General features: G+C 40.5%; 1 protein-coding gene across 6 annotated transcripts in view; it reads left to right on the top strand.

The window, feature by feature from the left end:
- DENND1A (DENN domain containing 1A) overlaps nucleotides 1-26,805 on the top strand; it is a 523,573-nt gene that overhangs the window by 333,694 nt on the left and 163,074 nt on the right. For all 6 annotated transcript variants that reach the window (XM_061154694.1, XM_061154689.1, XM_061154693.1 and 3 more), the window contains one exon: nucleotides 5,853-5,954. In XM_061154694.1, coding sequence (XP_061010677.1) covers nucleotides 5,853-5,954 — 102 coding nt within the window. The remainder of the gene's footprint in view (nucleotides 1-5,852; nucleotides 5,955-26,805) is intronic.

Consider the following 26,805-nt stretch of genomic DNA (forward strand, 5'->3'; position numbering starts at 1 on the left):
TTTTGTGTAGGGAAGAATATCAGGGACATTGGACTCTATATTTATACTAGGAGGGTATGAGTAGAAAAAAAAGTTTTAAAAATCCTAGGCTAGACAAAAAAGAAAGGAGACTGGGAGCCAAACACAGCTGCAAATCAGAATGTACATTGTTGGTGGCTCGGGGCAAGATTACCTTCTCATGTGGCGTTTGGTCACCGTCATTCATACGTTATTTTTCATGGTCTATTGTGGTTTTATTCTATATTCTGGACATAGCATTAATGTGTTTATCAACTCATTGTGTTATAACTTATGCACAACAGACGACCCGTTTAAAGTGTACAATTCAATGTATTCTGAGTTTTATATACTACCAACAAAGATATAGAATCTCTTCATCACCCTCAAAAGACCATTTAATTTACATTTTACTTTGTCTTGAGCTTCTCATGTGCCTGTCATTAGTCTAAGTGCTTTAGAAATGTTAGCCCATTTGATCCTCATTACAAGTGTGAGATGTAGGCACTGTTTATAGAGGAGAAAACTGAGGTACAGAGAGGTAAAGTGAAATGTGCACGTTTACACAGCTGGCGAGTGGTGGCGCTAAATGAGAGCTCAGACAGACTGGCTTCCGGATCCCATGCTCTTCATGTCTAGGCTCTGCTGCCTCTCATTTCAATCATGTGTTCATTCAGAAATTGCCTGCTGTGGGCCAGATACTGGGGTAGGAGCCGAAAGTTCAGAGATCTGTTTTGGTGGCCCCAAGAAGCCCACACACCAGAGAAGGGATCAAATGCCTGTATTAATACTCTAGATGGATGTATTTTTCTGGTTGTGGGAGTAAACCATAGGCTCATATGAACAAAGGCAAACTTAACTGCTCCCTCAAGCCTTCTGGGGTAAGGTTAGCCAGGCTTCGCTGAGGCTCCAAGAACCAAGAGAAAGAGGTGACAGGCAGGCAGGAGAGCCACTGTTGGCTGAATTCCTCTGTGGACATCCTGGGAATCTTGCTAACTCTATGTACATTTGCTTATCTAATCCTCATGAGAGCTCTGTGAGGTGGGTACTACCATGATCCCCATCTAAAACCTGGAGAATTTATGAGGCTGAATCTGTATCTGCTCAGCCACCCCTGACCACCTTGCATACTGTGATTTTTTTTTTTCCTTTCTTGTCCTGAAAGACAGAGGTCAGATTTCTGTGACAAAGCATAAAGGGAAAGACATTTTTGATTAACAGTATTTATGGGAAGATGCCATTTTTGTGTGTTTCTCTGTGCAAGAAATGCCATTTGGAAAGCCGGTGTGCATGTCAGTATCTTTTTTTTTTTTTTTTTTCATTCTGAGAAAAAGCCTATAGAGTCTGGTGGGGGGAGGGTTTGCAGCTGGCAGGAGCTTTGGCATATGTTGTAACTAAAAAGAGAGGGAATGTGTTGGTGGGACGAGCTACCGGAGAGCTGTCTCGGTGTGCTGTGGTACTAGTAAGTGTTTTAATTGGGTAGGGTTTTTGGAGGACTATTTTGACATCTGCTCGTGTCTTTGCTGATTTTTCTTCACTTAGAGTAGGAAACACAAGCTGTGGATAAAATGACTTTAAAATAATTGGAAGTAAAGATATCTCTCTCAAAGTCAAATTTGAGAGGGACACTCTTTAAGAAGTGGAAAGGAAATTCCACTTCGAGGAATCCATCCTAAAGCATAGGCTTTATGCCTACAGATTTCTCAACAATATTTATAATATTTTCTTAAAAACTGGAAATAGTCAAAAGGGACTTGATTGGGTTTGTTTCTAAGAAGTGGAACATTTTGTAGCAATTAGCAATGATCTTCACGAAGCTTTTAATGAAGTGAAATATTGTTTATATTGTAATAAATGAGAAAATCAGAAAGAAACATTATGAACTGCTTCAACTGTGTGTTTAAAAGGAGGTATTGGGACAGAGCGTTATAGAAGGAAATACACCAAAACGTTATCTCCAAGGGGAAGATTAGGGTAACCACAGTTTTCTTCTTTGAACTTTTTTGCCTTTCCAATTTTTTTTTTAACATATGTATTTTTTTTCCACTTTTTATTTTGTATTGGGGTATAGGTGCTTAACAGTGTTGTGATAGTTTCAGGTGAATAGCAAAAGGACTCAGCCATATATATACATTTCACATACATAATTTTTATGATACAAAAGTCAAGGGTCCTTTTGCATAAGAGGAAGCAAGCCTCCTGAGAATGTTGGTATAGCTGCGTGCCCTATGTAGATACTTGTTCTGAAGTCTGAGCAACTGATTTGAGGATGTCTTCAGAAAGAGTCATTCTGAGTTTAAAAGTCAGCTCTGTCACTCTTTATCTGTGTGATTTGGACCAGTTTCTTTGAGCTCTCTGAGCCTCCTCCTTTGATACCGCCCTCATAGCATGGTCAGGGTTAAAGGCAGGCATACAGTAATGGCCCAGTTTCCTTCTCCATCAGCACTACCCACCCACCCCCCAGCTTGAGAGGTTTTGTGGGTTTTGTTTTGTTTTTTGCCTTTTTTCCTCTTGTTTCCTTGAGCCTTTCAAGGATAGGGCACCATCCGGCCAAGCTGGCCTCCGATTCTTTCCTTGGGAACATGAGCTTCAGGAAGGCCCTTGAGTCCACGCCAGCCCCTTTGGAAGAGGCCTTGCCACCAGGAGGGCAGCATTGTCCTATGAGAGGAAACTGTGCCGACCCAGCTCCTCCTGGAGCCTGGTGCACAAGCATTTTGGTTACTAGGGGGACCCTGGCCTGCTAAGTCAGAAAAAAGGGCCAGGTTTTTTCCTCTTCTTCAGCCTACTGCCTTTGTTCAAAAAGTAAACACTCCACACAGCTTAAGCAGCAAGTCCTCCAGCCAGGAGTGGGAAGAAATCAAAAGCCTGCTCCAGCCCAGCCATGGAGAGCCTACAAGGGCTGGTCTGTGCTGCGGGGCCCCACTGGGAATGCAGAAACTACACCCGATCCTCGTCCAGTATCAACAGCCTTGTCGCTGGGCCTTTCAGCCCAGGCTTCTCTGCAGCAGCCAGACCTCTTGCCCCCATCTGTTTGGGGCTCTCTGGAGCTCTTTGGAGGTCAGGTGAGGCAAAATCAGTAATTGCAGGGTGCAGCAGCCTGGAGTCCCTGGCTAAGTTCTGGAGCCCCCCATGACCCCTTCACCCTTTCTGTGTCCAGTGCCAGGGTCTCTACCTTTGAAGTGAGGGCCCAGCAGTTACCAGAAGGGACCAGAGGATTTTTGCCCTTAGGCCATTGCCACTGTAGTTTCCAAACTGGGGTTATGGCTGATGTCTATATTATAATAGCAATAATAAAAGCTACTATAAGGCTACTGTATGCCCAGTGCTATGTGCACACACACCCCCCCCCCCCCCCCCCCCCCCAGTCCTCACAGCAGTCCACAAGGAAGAGGGCTAGGAGGGCCAGTCACAGTTACCTTCTTGACTTTACAGATGAAGGGGCCAATTAGTAACCATATAACCTTGGGCAAGCCCCTTCACCTCTCTGAGACTCAGTTTCTCATCTATGAATTGGGGACCCCTCATCTCCAGCTACTGCTGAGAATGAAAGAATCTGTGTGAAAGTGCTTTGTGAACTCTAAAATGTGATGTAAGTGAAAAAGATTCTCATTGAGGCTGTTTTTGTCACTCCCTGCTTGTGCACTGCTAAGTATTTAACCTGTTAGATTGCAAAGTAAGATAGCTGAGGAGCTCTGGACAGCTCCTCGTGAGTCTTAATGCTCTCAGCTGTAAAATGGGATTGTGCTTTGTAAAATACTAGTTATCAATGCTGTTTGCTGATAACTTTTTACCCTGTGAATAAACCAGTCAGTTAATATGAGCTTTGGGGTTTGGAGGAAAAAATAAACCTCTAAGTAGGCAATTTTGTCCCTCCCCTGTGGCTCTCCACCCACAGAAAGCATTTAGTAAATGTATGAAATGATTGATAGATTTGTGGACTAGCCCCTGGAGAGGTCAATAGCAGAAGAAATTTGAGGCTGCTGGTCTTGTTGAGTGGAAGAGTTCCAGGACCACCCTGCCCTCTGGGGGTATTGTTTCAACCCTAGGAGGCTTCTCACCAGCATGGCTCCATCCTCCTGCTAAGAAAAATCTGAAAATGTTTACTTAGGTACCAAAGTCTGTCCTCGAGGCTGGGATTTAAGGCAACAAACATCAACCAGTATTAATGAGCGCTTACCAAGTGCCAGTCATTTTGTTGAGTGCTAGTTATTATGCAGTGCTGAACCAAACTGATGAGCCCCTGAGGGAACCTATACCCCAGCAGGGGGAGGCAGGCAGGTCAAGGGGTGCTAGGGCTCAGAGCAACAAGGATGGCAGAATTTGGTTTCTCTCGGGGTGTCTGACCACAAGGAGGCTAAAGTGCGGTGCAGGCTGTGTAGGTGGCCACTGCTGTGTTACCTCTGCCACTCACCTCACCTCTCTGAACCTCATTTTCCTCAAGTTACCTAAAATGAAGATAATAGGGTACACTTTGCAGGGACTGATAAAAATTAGTAAGTAAAGCATAGAACATGCGCTAGTAAGCATCTATTACACTGTAATTGTTGTCCTTTTCCAGGGCATTAGCAAGCATAGGCTTTAGCAGCCATTGGGACATCCAGCTCCATCACTAACCCATACAGTGCTCTTGGATGAATTAGGAAAGGGCATCTCCTCTCTCCCTCCACCAGCACCTACCCCCACCTTCAACAGATGCCTGTCAGCAAGCTCATAGGTTGGCAGATCTCATCCTCAGCTTGGCTAGCTGGGCGTGCTGGGCAGTGCACACCTGCACAGTCATACCCAGTAGCTCGGAGGTTGGCTGATAATGAAACTGACCCCTTCTACATAGGGTGACCACATAGCCCATCTTACACTGCTGCGCTGGTATAATATACTCCTTCATATCCACAAGTATCCCAGTTTGGACCACAAATTACAGGGTCTTTCTGCTTAATCAGGACAAAATGAAAGTTCCAGACTCTAAAGAAATGAGCTTTGATATATAACGGAGTAAGAAGATTGAAGGAGATTAGCAGTAGGAAGTAGACAAGGGGAAGTAGAGGTGGATTCTAGCAGTGGGTAAATAATGTGATTGAAAAGTAGCTTACTCATAGGCTTACACTTCTACAAACCATGGAGAGTTACTCCCGGCTGATGGGCTCTTCGTTTCTCCAGACGGTCCCTTCATCCTCTCACCAAATATGAACATCTAGTAGGCACAAGCCTCCCTTACCCTTCTTGTTATTATACCAGTAGAATAATGGGTTATGGCCAGAACCTGAGAGCCATGATTCACTGGATTTCTATGGAAAATGGAACCAAATTGAAAGTATGACCTTTCTACTTAATGTTTAAGAGAAATGTTAATATGTTAACACTATGTTGTACAATGTATTCCATACCCAAGAATGCCAAGATTTGAGAGAGATGGGCAAGGAATCCTTGGTAAATGAGAAGAGATGAATGGAATGAGACTACGATAAGAGCCTAACTGTATATCTGAGTTCCTGGAGCCAAAGCTTTAAACTTCAGCTGCTTCTTTTTTATTTTAAATTGAAAATATAGGAAAAAAAAAATAATGTTGGGGTGTAAAGATCTCTCCCCCTAGCTGTGTGACCCAGGGCATTTAACTCAGTCTCTGAAACCCTTTTCACTCCTGGGTACTGGGGATAACCATACAAACTCACAGAGTTTTTGAGACAGTTAGATGCCCTCACATGTTAACTGCTTGGCATTGAGCCTGCCACAGAGTACACTTTGTCAGATGTCACTTTTCCTCCTCACTCCCCTTTCCCTGAGGAAGCCAGGGAAATGTCTGTGTCTTCGTGGGACTTCAATGATTTTCTCTTCTGGATTTTTTCTTTTACTTGCAGAAAGTCAGAAACATGGCCCTGGATGATGTCGTGATCCTGAATGTGGACACCAACACTCTCGAAACTCCCTTTGATGACCTCCAGAGCCTCCCAAATGATGTGGTGGGTAATGAGCTCTTGAGTTCTGACTCCCAGGAGCTCCTGCAGTGGACATGAACATGCCTTTGAAGAGACCGCTGTGGTTTTCCTGTGGCCTAGGAACCACAGTTGGTTTTTGTTATTACCTCTGGAACCGTTGTCTCAGTGAAGGAAGTTGGGAGGTGGTTCACTTTTTTAGTTTTGTATTGCCCTCGTAACCCTCACCTGAAGTGACCCCAGGGTCTAGATAGCCTCTCTTCCTGGGGAGTCAGGGGGTCTTGCCATCCCCATTGCCACTGCCGTGTCCAGAGAACAGAACAACCTCCCCAGGTAACCCCACCAATGGCAAGCAGAAGGGCTTCAGTGTGAGCAATTTGGGGCACTTCAAACCTACATTTTTTTCTTGTGCCATTGTCAAACCCAGCCATTTCCCATGTGGCAGAGTATCTGCTGCCAGTGTTCTGAATGTGGCTCCACGTGCCCTAAACCTATTTTTTCCTAGTTACCTCAGGACTAGACAGAAGGTGGGCCTATTTAGGGGAAAGCAACTGGCTGCCACATTTGCCACACTGACACCTGACCATACACCTGTCTCACATTGCCACTCAGAGCTGCCTTGTGGGTGGCTATTCGAAGTAGACCCAGTCTCCCCCATCATTCATACAAATGAGGAGGATTGGGTCCCCTCCAAAGTACAGTTCTAATGTTTCTGGTTTAGCATCCATGACTCTGCTTGAGAGAAAGTGTATAAAGTCACCCTGGCTTCCAGACTGGAAGGGGTGGGTGCTCCTAACCGTGTGCACTATGCAGGTCTAGATTTGTGTGGTGGCCGGCGGGCCCTGCCCTGCCTCACTCCCAGGAGTCCCAGTGGCCCTTGGGGGTTAGCCGCCCGGGAGAGGTTGCTGCTTGTTGATGAATGGTTGGCAGCAGGGTTTCAGACTTCTCTGCTCCTAACTGACTGCGAGGTTTTGGGGGGTCATTTGTAAGGATGAGTTACTTGTACCGTAGTTGAACAGCGGTACAGTTCACTGACTTTTACATGCTGAACACTCATCATTGACCTTCCATTTATGCTTCACACCTCTTGGAAGGTATTTGTCTTACCCTCACTTTACCCACAGAGCTAAAAAGAAGGGGAGTAGTAGAAGTGAACCCAGCTGTGTCACTCCAGAGCCACCAGCCTCAGTGCCCCTCTAGGTGCCCTCTGCATCTGGGGTCTCATTCAGTAGGTGAGGGAGAGAAGATGCTTGAGGGGCACATGTCTTGCCACTAACCATAAGGCTGGTGAGGGCAGAGCTGTGGTTGGAGCCTGGTGTGGATGACGCCCAGCCCGTGCTGCCTCCACTTTGTGTGCATGGCCCCCCTCTGAGGCAGAGAGAGATGACAGCATAGGAAAAATGAAAATACCAGCCCTGTGAGGCTTGCTGTTGATCAGGATGGGGTATGTGGTTGGTGTCTTTGGACCTCTTGGCTGTAATTTGAGTTCTTTTGATCCAAGGAACTTGAGGTTTCTATTCAACTTCCCTTTCACTGGAAAAGTTCTCTCTTTAAGTCATGGATGTCTTAGGTATGGACCTTGTACTTTCTGAGCAAATGTAGAATGTAAACCTGGGGTATTTGAGGTACAAGGAATGGCTGAGAGCCCCAGGCAGCCAGGGGTGAGTGACTGATAGCTTAGAAACTGTGGAGTGGACCAACTATCCCACAGGTGGTGTTCTGACCCTGTGCTGCACTTCGAATAGCAAAGACAAAGCAGATCTAGTCCTTTCCTTCAAAGAGTATATTCCACTAGGGGAAACAAATATGTAAATTACATATATCTCAGGGCATAGCATATTAGAGGCCAAAAGAAGATAAGAATCAGACACAGAATTGCCCAGGGGGAGGGTAATGGAGGCCTCCTGAAGATGCCACATTCCAAGATGCCTTTTAAATGATCAGGGAACCAAATCTTTGGTTCCTGATCAAAAGAACAACTATGAGCAAGTCGTTTTCTCTTGCTGAGCTTCAGTTTCCCATCCTTAAAAGAGGAGTACTAGACCTATCATTAGTTGCTGTGGCAAGTAAATGAGATTGTGGTGTTCATCAGACGCTTGGCACTGTGTTCACATGTTATCAGTGTATGATAAATGGTACCTGCATTTGTCTTTAATAAGATCACTGTCAATAAGTACAGGCAGAGTTAGAAGACAGTTGGTTCCCTCCTTATCCTAACAGTTCTCAGCCTGCATGAAAAGGACCTCCCATTTACAAGGTGGTTTGTGAAGAGTCCTACAGCAGTGGTTTCCAGAATGGGGCTCTAGACTCATCAAAGATTCCAATATAGTCGTAAGGAGAGACTGTGATCCGTACAGTAATCACTGTGATTCGGTGGGATTCATAGATCTGATTCATAGATTTGATTTTTTTTTAACGAGAAAACGAGTTTTATTGTTTTTAAAGCTCTTTGTAGTGGGTGTCGATGGTCACCTGCCATACTTGTTCCAGATTGTCTGCTGCAGCCAACAGAGTTTGGCCATCAGCATACAAAGCCACTGGGGTGACTGTGCTTTGCCACGGGTACTGATAACTTCTTGTTTCAGCTCACCTACAGAGACCTTGCCCTCCAAGTCCCAGATCTGGATGCTGGGCCTGTGGCAGCAGAGCCGGTAGCAGTTGGGACTGAAGCACCGGGCACTCATGATGTCCCCACCATCTAGTGTTGAAAGGTGCTTGCCTTCCTTGAGGCTGTGTGAGCTGTCGAGTCGTTGAGAGGGGGAAATCTTACCCAGCACACCTTCGTCCTCTGCACGGGGTGCAGGACTGTGTCCTTTCAATGTATCAGTACGTCCAGTTGACCGCACCATCTCCCCTTTTGTCAAAGCCGCTTGGTTACTGCATCTGACAGATTCTGCTTCTTAAAGTTTCTCAAATTGTCTTTGCCATCCATCCTAAACACCACCAAATCCAAGCTCTTATTCCTCTCCTGCCCTGTTTCCAGCAGCCTCTGAGCTGATGCTTCAGATGCCAGCCCTTGTTACTCTTATACCAGAGAGCCCTTTCTAAAACATAAATTTATTTCCTCCTACTGAAAACCATTTCATCAATGAACACAATTTTAAGAACAAAAAAACAACTTCTGAAAACAAAAATAATCCTTCTGTAACTTCCCAGTTCCTATAGATTAGAGGCAAGTTTCTTTTGTTGGTTTTGGAGTGAGATAGACCTTTGTTTAGATTCTGCCTTCTTCACTTACTTATCATATGATCTTGGACAAAATTATGTAAGCTCTCTGAGGCTTAGTTTCCTTATAAGGTGGTTGTGAGAATTATATGTAATGAACGTAATATGTATAAAGTTCTGTAGGTGGAGTCAATGATGATGAATTACGGATGTGAATGATGGTCAGCATGGCTGCAGGGCCCTCCTTTCTGATAGGATCCTCCCATTTTCCCCCCATAACTTTAGCTCTTTCCTCTCCCTGCTTCAAACCTTATGTTATAGGTGTTTGGAATTAATAATTCTCCCAAGTTTACATGTTGTTTCATTACTTTATACTTTTCATACAGTTTCTTTTGTCCCGAATGTTCTATTCCATCTGTCAATCTCTACTCATTTTATAAGACTTTGACTAAATGTAAGGCTGTAAAAACCTTCTCTGACCTCTCTAAGTAGATATGACTGTACCTTTCTCTTTGTTCTCAGAAACCCCTGTATTGCTTATAAAATTACACTTACCATCCAGCAGTATACATTTCTGGCTTTCCCTTTTAATTGTGAGTTCTTTGAGGGCAGGAATCAAGTTTTATTCATCTTTGTTTCTAAGGGATATAGCAGCCACTGAATAGATAGATGGAAGGATGGAAGGGACATATGGATTGGGTTATTTTGGTAGATGAAATCTTGCGAAACATGGCATCCATGCTGGAAATTTTATTAAAAGAGGCCTTTGTTCTGCTTCTAGCCACGATGGAATAATTGGAACTGAATTTCTCCTCCCTCCATTTACAAATAAAACTCTAGGCAAATACGAAAACAACTGTTTTCACATATTGGACAACAGGCAGTGCAGGAATATAATCCCTGAGAGAAAGGAAGCAATTGAGATGAAGCCTCTGGTCCTCCTGGCTTTCTGCCTTGAAGCATTTTCTAGACTCTGTTGCTAGAGGGGACTCCCCAGTGAAGCACAACAGTCTTGCTGAATCAAGGGGTTAGAGATCTGAGTTTGAGGGAGAGGTGGTTTAAATTTGTGGGTCAGAGTACCAGATACAAGGGAGCTACTCAGCAAATAAAAATCTAAACTGAGTCCTCTTGATTCATCTGCTGTAGACAGATCTGCCCATGTGTAGAGGGGAGCTCCCACAGAGCAGGAGTCATTCAAGCTCTAGCCGGCCAGAGTAGGGAGAGCTTGTTGACCACTCAGACCCCAGAGGCCACGCCCTGGCGGAGTAGTCTAAATTAGCTCTAAAATAAAGGTAATTTTAGCCCTGCCTTCATACAGCTTAAATATCAAGCCTTGAGGAGCATAAGAGAGGGCTTCAATGATGCTGGTAATGTGCTGGCTTTTGATCTGAGTGCCAGGTACATGAGCAAGAATTTATCAAGCAGGACATCAGTGATATATGTACTTTTATCTATGTATGTATGTTAAACTTCAGTAAAAAGTTTTAAATAAAACCATTTCTTTTTAAAACTTATCATGATCAACCTGATATACAGGAAAATGAACCTGTCAAAACAAACTTCTACCCACTTTTAAAAGAGACTAAAAATCTAACAACCAACAATGTAACATTCACAGTATCTAGCATCCTATCAAAAAATATTAGACATATTGAGAATCAGAAATGATGTAATCTATAACCAAGACAAAATATAGTTAATAGAAACAAACTCAAAAATGACAGCTATGATGGAATTAGCAGATGAGAACCTTAAGGTAGACATTTTAAAAGTTATAAGTATGCTCATGAACTTAAAGAAAGACTTGAACTGAATTAGGAGAGAAATGGAAGATATAAAAAGAATGAAAGGGAATATCTAGAGGTGAAAAATATAACAACCTGGAATAAAATTTTCACTGATAGGATTAAAAGGATATTAGACACTCAAACATAAATGATCAATGAACTTGAAGACATAGCAATAAAAGCTATCCATTATGAAGCATAGAAAGGAAAAGACTGAAAAAGCATAGAAAGTAAAAAGAACCTCAAGAAGCCATCAGTGTAATATCAAGAGGACTAACATATGTGTAATTAGAGAACTAGAAGGAGAGGAAGGAGAAGACGGACAGGAAAGATTTTAAGGAGATTATAGCCATTTTTTTTTCAATTTTAATGAAAACAATAAATTCAGAGTTTCAGGAAGCTCAATGAATCTTGAGCCTAAGAGACCCAAACAAAACCACACAAAAATGTATCATGATAACAAGTGATACAAAGAAAAGTTTAACATTAGCTAAAGAAAAAAGATAGATTATATAAAAGAAAGAATTGATGACAGAAGACTTCTTGTAAGAAACAACATGAACCAGAAGAGAAGGAATGACATTTTTGAAGTAACGAAGAAACTGTCTGTCAGCCTCAAAATCTATATCCAGTGAAAATATCCTTCTAAAATAAAGGCAAAATTTAAAACTTCTCCAGACAAATAAAAGTGAGAGAAGTCATTGTCAGCAGACCTGCACCATAAGAAACATTAAAGGCTGTTCTTCATGTGGTAGAGTAATGACACCATAGAGAAACTTGGACAGTGAAGAGTACCAGAAGTAGTAAATATGTGAGTAAATGGAAGAGACTCTTTTCTCACTTTTAATTTCTATAAAAGATAATTGAATATTTACAGCAAATAATATCTGTGTATTATGTGCTATATGTGAAAGTAAAATATATGAACTCAGTAGCACAAAGGACAGGTAGAGAATGGAAGTATACTGTGCTAAGGTTCTTAAATTCTATATAAAGTGGTATAATATTATTTGAAAGTATACTATTAAAAATCTGTTGTATACCTTAGAGGAGCCACTAAGGAAAAAAAATGAAGCAGTGATATATAGCTAATAAGCCAGTAATATGAAGATTCAAAAGATTTGGTAAGGGTGGGGGGTAAATAAAGGAACCAAACACAGATGGAGCAAATAGAAAAGTTAGCAAGATGATAGACTTATCCAACCTTATTGATTATTACATTAAATGTGCATAGTCTAAATAATCCACTTATTGGAGGATATTAAACTACTCTTTAAAAGTAAGACTCAATTATATGCTGTTTATGAGAATTCCACTGTAAATATAGAGTCAGATAGATAAAAAGTAAAAGAATAGAGAAGATAAACCATACAAACACTAATGAAGAGAATTGGTAGGGGGGGAAGAGACAAATCTCCCTTATAGAGTATTTCTAAATAATATCTGTAGATACTATCCCGTTTAGAAGAAAGAGCTTAATCTCCATCTCCCCACCACCACCCCCCCCCCGCCCACATGCACACACTTACACACTTGAGTGTGGGCTGCATTTAGTGAGTCACTTTCGAAAACTAAAGTATGTGAAGGGAAAAAGAGAACCACAGTGGAGAAACGGCAGTAACTACCTTAACCAAGTGATGTCATGTGAATATTCTGTAACTTTGATATGACGTGATGAAGAGGGCATGTCACCTTTGTGATATTCTTTTCAGAAACCCAGTCAAATCATGACAAAACCTTCAGATAAACTCAAATTGAGGGACCTTCTATCAAGTACTTCTCAAAACTATCAAGGCCAGGGACTTGCCTGCCAGTCTAGTGGTTAAGACTCTGTACTTCTACTGCAGGTGCAACTAAAGCCCCACATGCTGCATGGTTCAGAACAAAATAAATAAATAAACTATCAAGGTCATAAAAACATAGGAAAGACTGGGGAACTGTCACAGACCAGAGGAGATGAAGGGGACATGACAATAAAATATAGTGTGGAATTCTGAATTGGATCCTAAGTTAGAAAAGACACACTCATGGAAAACCTGGTGAAATCACAATATAGTGTGGAGTTCAGTTAATAATAATATACCAGTGTCCGTTTCTTAGTTTCGACATGCGCTATGATGACGTTGAGATATGGGAAACGGAAATTGGGTGAGGAGTACATGGGCAATCTCTCTACTATCACTGCAACTTTACTGTGAGAGAAAAAAAGGAATTAGGCAATATTAGAAACAACTTGATGCCTATAATTTTGACAAATTGAATGAAATGAACAAATACTTTGAAATACACAAGTTATATAAAGTGATTGAAGAAGGAATAGAAAATAGAACAATATTACTGTTTCTATTATAGAAATTTGTAGTTAAAACTTTTCCCACAAAGAAAACTCCAAGCCCAGATAGCTTCACTGATTAATTCTATCATGTCTTTAAAGATACATCTTACACTAACATTTTCAGAAAATAGGAAAGGAACACCTTCCACCTTATTGTTTGAGGTCAGCATTACCTACCCTGACATGAAAATCAAAGAAAAGAAAGCTATTGACCAATATACCTAATAAATATAGATGTAAAAATCTTTAGCAAAATATTAGCAAATTGAATCTAGCAGTATATAAAAAGGACAGTATATCATGATCAAATGTATACAGACGGGTTAAATATTTGAAAATAAATCAGTGTAATTTATCATATCAACAGACTGAAAAAGCAGTATCAAAACATAAGCCAAAAAAAAAAAAAAAAAGGATTTTAGGAAAAATTAAATATCTGTCCTTGATAAAAGCTCTCAGCAAACTTAGGTATCCTCACTGTGATAAAGAACATGTAGGAAGAACTTACCACTAACATCATACTTAGTGGTGAAAGACAATGCTTTACACTTGAGAAAAAACAAAAAAAGGGTGCCTGCCCATTTCTATTCAACATTGTACTGAGTTTCTAACCATTCACTAAGAAAAGTAAAAGAAATAAAAACACTAAAGGTTAGAAAGAAGGGAAAAATTGTCTTTACTCAGACAACATGATCATGTATATGGAAAATCCTAAGGGGGGAATCTCATAAATTTAGCAAAGGTACAGGATAAGGTTAGTGTACAAAACCAACTGTATTTCTATATAGTAGCAATGAGCAATTGAAAATGAAATATTTTAAAGTACCATTTAAAATAGCATACAAAACACAAAATACTTACGAATAAATTTAACAAAATATGTGCAAGATTTGTATACTGAAAGCTATAAAACATTTCTGAGAAAATAATTTAAAAGACCCAAACAAATGGAAAGATATTCCACTTTTTGGACTGGAAGACTCAATATTTTTAAGATGTTAATTTTTCCTAAATTGATCTATAGATTCAATGTAATCCCAGCCCAAATTCCAGATGGCTTAAAAAAAAAAAGACAACTAAAGCTGATTCTAAAATGTACATGAATATGCGAAAGACCTAGAATAGCCAAAACAATGTTGAAAAAGAACAAAGTTGTAGGACTTGAATTACCTACTTTTAAGACTTACAATAAAGTTATAGTAAAGGTAGATCAACATTGTAGGTAAAAAGAGTTCAATAGAACAGAATAAATAGTTCAGAGTTAGACCCAAACATAAGTGGTTTATTGATCTTCAATAAATATGCCAAAGTAATTCAACTGAGAAAGGATAGTTTTCTTCAACAAATGCTACTGGAAGAACTGGATATCTCTGTGGGAAAAAAATGAACATTGACTTTTACCTCATGCAAATATTAGCCCAAAATGGATTATAGACCTAACCTTAGAGGCGAAAACTATAAAATGAATAGAGGAAAATACAGGGGAAAATCTTCCTGAACTTGAGGTAGGCAAAGTTTCCTTAGTCAAGACATAAAACACACTTCATAAAAGAAGTCATAATTGAACCTCATTAAAGGTAAAAATTGATTCTATTCAAAAGTCACCATTTTAAGAACAAAGGGGCAAGCCACAGACTGAGAGAAAATACTCTTGATACTTACATCTGCAAAAGGACTTTTTCCCCAGAATAAAGAACCCTTAAACTGAATAAGACAACAGCGCAGTTAAAAAATAAGCAAAAGACTTGAAGAGACACTTAACAATAAAAGATATTCAAATGGCCAGTAAGCACAGGGAAAGATGCTCTGTGAGGGTGTTAATTAATATCACAAGGAAGGTACTGGTATGGCTAAAATAAAAAGACCACGCGTTTCTTAAAAATTAGTATCTTAAACAAATGTTTACCATGTGACCAAGTAATTCCAATCTCAGGTATTCACCCAAGAAAATGAAAACTTATGTGCACATTAACACATGTATGTGAATGTATTTAACCACTTTGTTCATAATCACCAAAAACTAGAAGCATTCCAAATGGACTTCAACTGGTAGAGGACAGTGATATGCCCGTAAAGTGGAATGCTACTTGGCAATCAAAAGAAACTGAGTACCATCCAACAAAATGGGTGACTCTCACATTATGCTAAGTGAAATGATCCTTTTATTTAACATTTAGGAATAGGCAGAACTATCAAGAGAGAAGTCAAACTAGTGGTTGTCAGTAGCAGAGGGTGGGAGGAGGAGCTGACTATAAAGGGGTACAAGGGAAATTTGGAGGATGATGGAACTGTTCTATATCTTGATTGTGTGGATGGTTATATGGCTATTTGTATCTTTCAAAATTCATAAAACTAGCCATTGAAAGTGGTAAATTTTACTGTAAGTAAATCATGCCTAACTTTAAAAAAATATTTTAAAGACTGACAATAGCATCTCTTGGCAAGGATGTAGAACAACTGATCTGAAACTTTCATCACTGGTGGTGGGAGCAAAAATGGTACGATCCTTGGAAAGCAGTTTGGCAGTTTTCTCTAAAGTTAAATGTATACCAACAATATAACCCAATCATTCCCTTCCTAGGTATTTATCCATTATTTTATCAGTGAACATGTATAATCCAAATAGATTTGTACATGAGTGTTTATAGCAACTTTATTCGTGGTAAATAGTACCTGGTAATATCCCTAATGTCCATCAGCTACTAGATGGATAAACAATATTTTATCCCTATTTTTCCCTGCATGAGTCATTATTCATTATAACATACTTGTGATACACAAAGCAATATGGATGAATCTTGAGTATATTACACTGAGCAAATAAGCCATACATATGAGACTATGCTATATGATTTCCTGTGTATAAAATCTAAAAGAGATAAAAGTAGTCTATAGTGGGTGCAAGCAGGCCAGCAGTTACCCTGGCCTGGGATGGAGAATGCAGAAACTGATTGAAAAGGGCACCGAAGAGCATTCTGAGGTGAAGGAAATGTTCTGTTTTTTTATTGTGGTGATGGTTACACAGATGTATATATTTGTCAAAACTCATTGAATTGTGCTTTTTAAATGTATGCATTCCACTGTATATTAGTTATGACTTGATACAGTAAATTTTAAAAAGGAAGAGGACTTAGAAATTAATTTTTAAAAGAAGTTCTAACATTGAGTAGCTTTCAGAACAGCTCTGCTGATTTTCACATGATTTATGAACGTGAGTCAAGGGATAACTTTGGAGGCAGGGTGGCTTTGGCTTTCTACTAGTTACCTAGACAATTTAGTCTTAAATTTTGTAATCTTATCTCAGTTGGTTTTTTGTACCTTAAAAAAAAAAAAAAAAGAGGAAGTTGGCAAGGTTAACACTGTTGTACTGTGCTGGGATCATGAAACTTGCAGATGTATTGCTTTCACTGACAATATTGTATTGTTCCCTAGTTGTGGATTTGGGGGAAGGAATATGGCAAGAACAGTCTATCTTTTATTGATGTCAAGGCCTGTTTATAGACTTCGTGTTCATCTCAAGCCCATGTGGATGCTGAGAACAGAAACATCATGTCCCTCCCTCTACCGCCATTTAACTAAGCACTCTTCATGTTTCCCTCTTAAAATTTAAAGAGCATCTCTTGTTCTTTCAAGAGTGTTAAGTGTATGCTGTTTAGCCAAAGGATAGCTTGTAGGGCTTTTAAAAAGCTTGGTAAAAGAGAGCTCGAACTCTTCCAGGCTTCCAGTGATGTGGACATACCACACTTTATCACTGATTTCCCGAAGCTCTGTCGGGGCCATTTCTTATATTCTTTGGCCTGAAACTCACAGGTTTTTGTGTATGCACAAGTATATGAAGACCCTTACCATCTGTTTACACTCTCCTTTCTTTTACTTCATGCTTTCTATAACCTAACTGATGCTCTTCTAAATCAGATTTTCATATGTGATGATATATGTAATAGGACATTAAAGTATGTATTCCCTTTTGACTGTATGTACTCTACTTTCAAGATTTCTTTCTGACAAATACTTCTAAATGGAGAAAGCCACCTTACCAAATAGTGTTATGTTAACTCAAATTGGAAACAGCCTTAATATCCAAAATTAAGGGAAGTATTTAAGGTGATTTATTCCACTGGTATTCCATGCAGTCACTAAAAAATGATGGTGATGAAGAATGTGGGCAACACAGGAAATGCTAAGGATACAATTCAGTGAAAAAAAGTAGAATATTGAATGTTATATTTACTATAATTATAATGAAGAAAAACACCCAGTTACTCAAAAGTAAAATATTTTTAAAAGAACTTCCAACTTATCAACAGTGGTGTATTAGGATAGTAAAGTTATGAGTTAACATTTTCTAAATTTTCTGTGATATGATTACTAGTTTTATGATGGAAAAATCATCTTTCCTTCTCTCTCCTGAAACACTTGAATCTTGGCTTTTGGCTTTATGGTTTGTATGTCTTCAGGACTGTAGTTTATCTTTCTTTTCCATATTCTTTGGATAAAAAAAAAAAATCACAAATGATTTAATGTTGCATATTAAATCACTTAAACTTCTTGTTCCTTAGTGGAATTTTGGAGGGATCTCCAAGAGGTTTCTAAGCCTGTGAAGAGAGAGAGAGACCACCTTGAGTGGTCTTCATTGATGTGAGAAAGGGAAGAAGGCAAGAGAAGAAAGACACTGTTTACAGAGCATCCACAGTGCCCCAGGCCGAGTAGTTTCCAGTCCTTCTTTGCAGCATCCATTTCTTCACAAGCTGGACGCTGACCCCAGGCGACCTCTCAGCCTCATCTTGTGTCTCTTCACAAGTCACACCCCATTTCCCAGCCACAAGCAGAGTGATCCCGTTCCCCAAGGCCTCATGCTCTTTTGCATCTCTGTGTTTCTTCCATACTCTTCCTTCTGGTTAGGATGCCCTTGCTTCTCTGCATGGCTGACACTGTTTGTTCTATAAGTGAAGTGAAGTCACTCGGTCGTGTCCAACTCTTTGCGATCCCATGAACTGTAGCCTACCACGCTCCTCCATGCATCCATGGGATTTTCCAGGCAAGAGTACTGGAGTGGGTTGCCATTTCCTTCTCCAGAGGATCTTCCCAACCCAGGGATCGAACCCGGGCCTCCCGCATTGTAGGCAGACGCTTTACCGTCTGAGCCACCAGGGAAGCCCCTTTATTCTATAAGACACCCCTCAAATGTCACTTCTGTCAATATGATGCTCCCACAATTTGGCACTCCCTTCTCTGGGATTTCATAACATTTTTTTCCATACCTCTTTTATACCACTTACTACCTCATAACTCTTTCCCCTGCTGAGCATTTAGGTTCCACATGGTTGTGGACACAGCCCTGGCACAGTGCATGGCTCACAGGGGCACTCGGTGTGTTTGTGGAATGAGGGAATGAATGAAAGAAAGAGCCGAATGTGCAATCTGGCTTGAAATCTAGATCTTGGAAAACTCACTTATTCAATGTTTAACTCTACTTTGTACAGGTATCTGGAAAAGCAAAGATCTCTGAAGAGCAGATTTCCTTTTTCAAAAGAGACAGGAGAAATTCAGTGTACAGTACAGCTATAATTTACTGGGTATATTGAGTGCCAAGCATTTTGACTCTTTGGTCATGATTAGTAAATGCCATTGGGATTTTACTTTACAACCTAAAAATGGTTTTCTTTAAATTGCAAGTAGTCACTCATTAGTGAAACCATAAAATCAACTTAATGGGTCACAGCAAGCATTTTTTCAATGAAGTTGAACAAGAAATATCAGAGTATATCACAGATAATCTGGATAAGCATCAATTCAGGAAACTTTTTTAATTAAATATATTGTACATAATATACATATAATACTAGTTTACAAAGTATAATGCATTAATTACTCCTCATCATAGTAAAAAAAAAAAAGATATTGTGTGACCATTTTAATCATCAAAATTCATACTTTTTAAAGTGTGAACTACCATTTCATTGTATGAATCTATACCATAATATATTAATATATGAAGTGAAGGTGTTAGTTACTCAGACACACTCAGTCAGTTGTGTCTGACTCTTTGCAACCCCATGGACTAAAACCTGCCGGGCTCCTCTGTCCATGAAATTCTCTAGGCAAGAGTACTAGAGTGGGTAGCCATTCCCTTCTCCAGGGGATCTTCGATCCCAACCCAAGGATCGAATCTGGGTCTCCTGCATTGCAGATAGATTCTTTACCGTTTGAGCCATAATATATTTGACCTGGTAATTTCAACTTTTACTTTATTTTAAGGGCTTTTCTGGTGGCTCAGACAGTGAAGAATCTGCCTGGAATGTGGGAGACCCAGGTCTGATCCCTGGATTGGGAGATCCCCTGGAGAAGAGAATGGCTACCTACCCACTTCAGTACTCTTGCCTGGAGAATTCCATGGACAGAGGAACCTGGCGCGCCACAGTCCATGGGGTTGCGAAGAGTTGGACACAACTGAGCGACTAGCGAACACAATATTTTAAACTATATGATGGACATTGTTGTTGTTTAGCTGCTAAGTTGTGTCCAATCGTTTGCTACCCCATGGACTGTAGGCTGCCAGGCTCCTCTGTCCATGGGATTTTTCCAGCCAAGAATACTGGAGCAGGTTGCCGTTTCCTTTTGCAGGGGATCCCAGGGGATCTTCCCAACCCAGGGATCAAACTCTCATCTCCTACCTTGGCAGGAGGACTGAACCACCAGGGAGTCCCAATAATAAGACATATTTGTAGCTAACTCTCTTGTCTCATTTACTCAAATTCCATGAATTGCTAGAAGTAGAATATCTGAATCACGAGTATATAAAAATTTAAGGCTTTTAATCCATACTTTTAAATACCACCATCTCCCCCGAAAGATTGTATCAGTTTTCACTTTTATCAGTAACATGAAAGTTAGCACCTACTTTTGAAAAATTGTTTAAAGTTGTTTAAATTTGTTTAAAGTTGTTTAAATTTGTTTAAAGTTGTTTAAAATTGTTTAAAATTGTCCATATAAGTTTTAGTGAAGATTATATGCATGCGTATGTACCCCAGTCACCTTTGTGAGGCCGGTAGTGGTTTGGACCCCGTACTTCTCTTCTGTGAAAGTGGGAAATTGGCCGTGGCTTCCTAATTACAGTCTTGTCTTCAGTCTCTTCCAACTCCAGTCAGTTTTCCAGTCTTTACAGAATCGAGTTTTCCTTGACCCTGCCTCAGTAGTTGCTCGCCTGTTCTTTGTATTCTCAAAGCGTATGGCTCATCCTTCTCTTGCAGCACTCGTCATGTTATATGGGAGTTATTTTTGTCTTTTAGTGTCCTCTCTTCAAAGCCCTCCAGGGTAGGGACTGAAAACTCTTCCTTCTTCATGTTTGTTTCTGCCCCAGAGTTCAATATATAGCACATACTCAGTAACTTTTCACTGAATGAATGACAGCATCTTGTTTAATTGTGACCTCAGGACTGGTTCAGATTACATTAAAATTGGGCTGTACCATGCAACTGACTGTCTATGGGAGTCCAAAGGCAAAACTGGTTCAGAAAGGTCCAGATTCAAATAAGCCTGGAGTCTGCTTGCTGCCTTGCCTCCAGAGTACCACTGCTTAGTATGCTAGTTGGATAGAGAGCAGTGCCTGCTCAGAGATGGCTTTGTTGGTTGGAGCTTCTCTATGCCATGTTTTTTCAAAGGCCCCGAACCCTCAGCCTCTATAGATGCTGCTGCAGGGTCTCCTTGGTGTTGGTGTGCCATCCTACCTTGTGAGACAACAATGCATTTAATCCCAGAAGCAAGGGAGCAGACGTCACAGGCTGTCTGGCTTAGCAGTCTGTCCTTCTGGGAAGTGTCTTAACTAATAGTAAACATTGCGAAAAAACATTCTTAAAATCCCAATAGGAAGAAAATTGCTGAGTGGGGAGATGGGCAGGCCCTGAGTGTGTTAAGTATCTTATGTATTATGTGTAGAGGCGTTGTGGACTTTTACCCTCATGGATTTGATCCTTCTGACACATTAAAACATATTGTTAGTATCCTCCAATAGAAGATTTCTTCATTCAACAGGTGTTTCCTGTGAGGAAATGTTGGTCAGAAGTTACAAACTTCAACTATAACATGAATAAGTTCCAAAGATCTGAGGTACAGCATGGTGACTATAGTTAGTAATACTCTGTTTCATACTTGGAATTTGCTAAGAGAGTAGATCTTAACACTGTGTGTGGTGTGTTCTTACCACACACAGTGAAAAAGTAACCCTGTGAAATTATGAATATGTTAATGAATTGTGATTACTTCATAATATATACATTTAGCAAATCGTCACCTTGTGCACTTCAAATGTATACAATTTTATTTGTCAATTAGACCTCAGTAAAGCCAGAAAAAAAAACAAAACAAACAAAAACAGGCATTCCCTGAGCACCTACTATGTGTCAGACTTTGTATTGGATATAACAGATGCAGAGAAGATTTAAGACCCAATGAGATCAGTGGCTAGTTAGTAAAACTGGACTTCCAGTTTTGTCCCCACTTCTCCAATCCCAGACCATTCTCTACTGTTGTAAATGAAGGCATAATCTGGAACATGAATATCACTCTTCAATTTAAAACCCTTTAATGGTTCCTCATTTTCCTCTGGGTAAAATCCAGGCTCCATAATACGGCCTTTTATAGTCTCTGCCTGCCCTCCTGGCACATCTTGTACCAACAGCTTTGTTTCTATCCACAGGAACCTCCAGATGCTTCTGGTTCAGTGTGTCCCAAAAGGGCAGGTCGATAGCCAGTTTACGAATGGAGATGGTTTATCTAGCCAAAGTTTTTTGGATGTGTGCTCAGTGTGTTGGACCATAGGAACATGGAGATGTACAAGAAACAGTCACTGTTCCTGGAAAAGGAGAGACGAGCATACTGGGAGGCGGGAATGGAATGCATTGAAGCTGGAGGTGTGAACAAAAGCGTAATGTGTTCGGGCAGGGAATAATAGTTTAGTCCAGCTGGAGCACAGCGTGTGTGTTTGGGAAGGACAAAAGATGAAACCAAAGAGGTAGATGGAGAAGATCAGACGGGAAATGGTCTTCTGTCATAAAAACAAGTTTGGACTTCGTATTTTGGGCAGTGGGAATCTACTAAGGTACTTAGGTCAGGTAATGATATGATAGAAGCTACTGCACTGTAGACTAAGGGGTTGGACCCAACCTTTTGTTGCTTCTGTGGTTCTTAGAATCTGGCCAAGCTCTCTCCACCCCAAATCTGAAACTGGACTTGGGTCAGGGGACAGTTTGCTGAATAGAACTCTTTATCAGCATCACCATTATCCAGTCATTCATTGCTCGTGCTTTAGGGGATTATCTATAGGTGTCTGCTCTGTGCTGGACCACTCTCCATGACAATGTCCACTCCATGACTTGTAAATTTGATGAAGGAAGGGAAGGAGCGTCGTGATCCAGAGGACCTCGCCCTGACTGTGTGTGTGTATGGTTTGTCAACAATCGAGTATTTTATGGGAGTTTATGGGGCTTCATTAAAGATGCTGGAGCAGGAGCGCTGTGGGACATCAGAAGAGACCTTGGCAATAAACCACAACTCCACACTCTGGAATGCAGTAAATGTTTAAGAGACTTCCTTCCTTTCATTACTGAATTTTACTTTACTTTTATACCAGTAAAGAGTTGTGTTTTATTGGTTGAAATTTCTTGATTCCGTTTTCCCCAGGTCTGTTTAAAAGCTACATTTTATCTTTGAGGATGTTTGGCTCGTGGTAGAGGAAGTGCTGCCAGCGAATTCAATTAACTGGCAGAGCTCACAGATATTGTACACGGATTTCTTTTTTTTCCTTCTTTTTCACAACTGCTACATAAACACAGCTGGGTTTAATATTTGTCGTAACAAAGATTTAACTTGAATCATCTTACTCTGGGTAATTAATGCTTGGAATCTCGGCTACTTCTTCGTTCATTTGTGATCCCCTACATTTCTTGACTCCGGCTATCTAGATAATGAAGTGTGCTCCTCTAGGTCTTTGCCCTGCCTTAAAACTGCTTAATATTTGGCCGTTCCTACTAGAGAGCAGATGCTTTTCTTTGCAAGAATTGAATTTCTGTCAGCTCTTTTATGCATCATGTGTTTGGAACTGTAAGTGGATCAAGTTGTTCATCACAGCAGGGACACTGTGAAACACATCTATTATATACACTTCCCACCCCCCTTTCCTGGTTTTTTTTTTTTTTTTTTTCCTCCCCTGAGGAGGTGGAGATGCCCAGATCCCCTTGGGAGATATCTCAGTCTGTGTGGATATATCCATGTGATCCACCAGGGATCCAGCCTGGCTGCATTCCTAAGCATGGAAATCTGTATCCATTCAGCCCAGGATTGTTGCTGAGACAAATCCTGCTTTTTCCTTTCTAAACACCAAGCACTTCATTAACTCTTAAGAAAAGACTCTGATGCTGGGAAGGATTGAGGGCAGGAGGAGAAGGGGGCAGCAGAGGATGAGATGGTGGATGGCATCACCGACTCAATGGACATGAGTGTGAGCAAACTCCGGGAGATAGTGAATGACAGAGGAACCTCGTGTGCTGCAGTCCATGGGGTCACATAGAGTTGGACATGATGAAGCAACTGAAAAACAACAGTAGCAACAACAACACATATGTTTGGGTCAATAAGCTTAGCATAATGAGTGACATTTCAGTCATTGATGCCCTAGAAAAATGTTAATTGTGAGCCCATTATTCTTTTTTTATGCTAAAATAATGGGTTGGGTAGTTTTTTGGCTTTGGAGTTGGATTAGTATGGAAGAATGCTGCTGCTGCTGCTAAGTCACTTCAGTCGTGTCCAACTCTGTGCGACCCCATAGACGTCAGCCCACCAGGCTGCCCCATCCCTGGGATTCTCCAGGCAAGAACACTGGAGTGGATGTATGGAAGAGTAGTCACCACCTATTAGGCTCCTACTGTGTGCCAAGCACTGTGGTAGACATTCAATCTAAGTAACAATCCTGAGGGCAAGGGGGAGGTACTTTACCCCTTTTTTGATAAATGAAGGGAAGAAGTAAAGAAGATGCCTTGCAGCTGAGTCAGAATTTGAACTCAGGGTTTGCCAGACATGCAGTCTTTGGTTGATCACTCAAGGCCTAGATTTATGACACGTTTATTACATGCAGCCACTTCTCCGTTTGGATTGTCCCATTCCACATCAAGTCTCAGGCCAGACATTTGGCTTTTATGAACACCTTTGTATACATCTAAATCTGAACTATTGGTGATGATTGGAATCATTTGTTTAGTTTTTCTTTTTCCATCAGAGCTCAATGCAAATACAAGCCAACTTCCCCAAGCAATCTTCCATTTCTTGTACTTTTCATTTTGTGAATTTCAATCCCTAGATTCAACTTTGAGCAGACAGCTGAGAATTCCAGATCTACATAATTTAGTGTGTCTACACAGCTTTGAAAAGCAGGAATCTTGATGTTCCTACTGCGGTATGCTGATCTTTTGGGTCTCTGATAATGCTGGGGGCAAAAGTGCATTTTGGTCCATTTTTAATCACTGTCATTCAATCTGGGGGAGTCGTTACGGGACATTCACATGTCTGGCTGAAAAACTGCTGATCTGTAGGATTAATTATAGTTAAATGGAAAGGTGACTTTTGCTCATAAAGAAAGTCTCTTAGTAAACATTTTTAGTTATGATTAACTTTAGTCTTCCTCCAAATACTTGTCAGTAGAACCAGGCATGTGTCCTGATTCATTAGAAATAGAGTAACCACTTTATTTCTGATCTTCAGTCAGTTTTGTTGTTGGAAGATGTTGGTTTGTATTTTTTTTTTAAATTGGTGAAGGATATATTGTAAAAAACCATGTATTATAACTTTGCTTTTACAAGTGTGTATCTGTCTTTTCAAAGGTAACTTACATTTGTATTTTGTGCCTTGTGTTTGCAAGAGAATGGTTCTTGGTTTATTCATGTTGACAACTGAAAAGCCTTAGACCTAATTAAAAGAATTTCCACGAGCACCTTTACTGAACCATTTCATTACGCGGCACTGCACAGATTGCATTGTGAAACATGGTGATAGTTTAAATCTGACCTTTAAACCTAAACTGCCAGAAGTATGGGGGAGAAAACCCTTCTTTGAAAATACTCCATGGATACATACATACATAAGCATACTTGCAGGCGCATATTTGGATAGAAATAATCTTTTTATTGAATGACCACCTAATATTATAAATACACATTTACTTTGAGCTCAAGTCTTATACCCTCTTTTAGTGTTCAACTGCATTCATTGTGTCTGTATGTGTGTATGGTGTGTTAAAACTAAATTGTTTTTTAAGGAAAACAAAAGACAATTTCTCCTGCTTCGGGCAAAAAAAATTGAAAAAGGTGTTTGGAGGAAGATGAATATTACAAATAGACAAATGCAGAAATTTTTGCTGCTGTGTGTTTCCATTTACAATGCTGAGGTACTAGGATTAACTGCGCAGGGAGGGGGCTGGAGTGCACTGTGAGCACATGACTCCTCCTGCACTTTATTTGGCAGATAGTAGAAATGGGCCTTTTCGTTTTTAAATTGTACTTTTTTGCTCCAAGAATGTCATCCTGAGGACTTGATAGTTTGTTCTCAGGCTGCTCAACAAAGCCATTATAGCTTGTAGTGAAGTAGCCACTCACATAATGAAAATTGATCCTTTTGTCTGACAAAAAGCTGCTTAGAATTGTAATGCTTGCCTCTAACTTTCTGACTTAATACTTGGCCCATGAGATGTGAGGAGAGACAGAGGGAGCAGAAGCCTGGGCCCCTGGGGTCATAGCCAGCCCCAGCTTGGAGCTCCACATAACTAGCACAGTCCCCACTCCCCCATGGAGAACCAGGCTCTTTGAGGGGAAAATGGGATGCAGAAGAAGCAATTAAAGCCAACCAAGGTCAAGGTACAAGCATATTCTCAAGCAAGAAACAGAAAAACAAGGAATGAAAGGAAACAATAATGGAGATATATTCAATTGTGGGAAAACTAAACCAGTATCGTGGACAAATCTTATTTGCTTGTCTAAAAAATCCTGGCAGCAGTGAGAATTAATGGAATAACACAAACTTCGGAGTAAGACACATTTGTACTTGACTTTGGCCTCTGCCCCTTGCTGTGCTGTCTGTGAGACTTGGAGCTAAGGTTCACTTTTCTCATCTGTATAGTGGGGATAACCATCCCCACCTGGCCTTCTTGTTCTGAAATTTTAATGCAGTGCTGGGTATGAAAACACCTACCATGGCTTTTGGTACCTAGTAGAGTGCTTGAGAAATACTAGTTCCTATTCCTTTTTCCTGGTTTTCCCAGAAACTATTACTCAGAAAGAGGGGAGTGAGATTGCCTTTACACATCAAAACTTTTTACTTCAAACTTGAGACAAAAACTAAGACATTGACAGATGTACCGAACCATTTTCAATGCCCATGTGAAGGCAGCAGAGGAGCCAATGTATGTGTGCCCCTGATGATGGGAAAACAAGGCAATAATTCCCTCTCCCCTCTCCAGACCCACATGTTCCCCAGGAGATCTTATAACAAAGCCTTGATGTCTAGTTTTTTCAGGAAAGGAAGACTCTATTTGCCTTAATCCTTAAGG

This window comes from Dama dama, chromosome 11 (genome assembly GCF_033118175.1).
Source record: "Dama dama isolate Ldn47 chromosome 11, ASM3311817v1, whole genome shotgun sequence".
In the NCBI taxonomy this organism is placed as follows: Eukaryota; Metazoa; Chordata; class Mammalia; order Artiodactyla; family Cervidae; genus Dama; species Dama dama.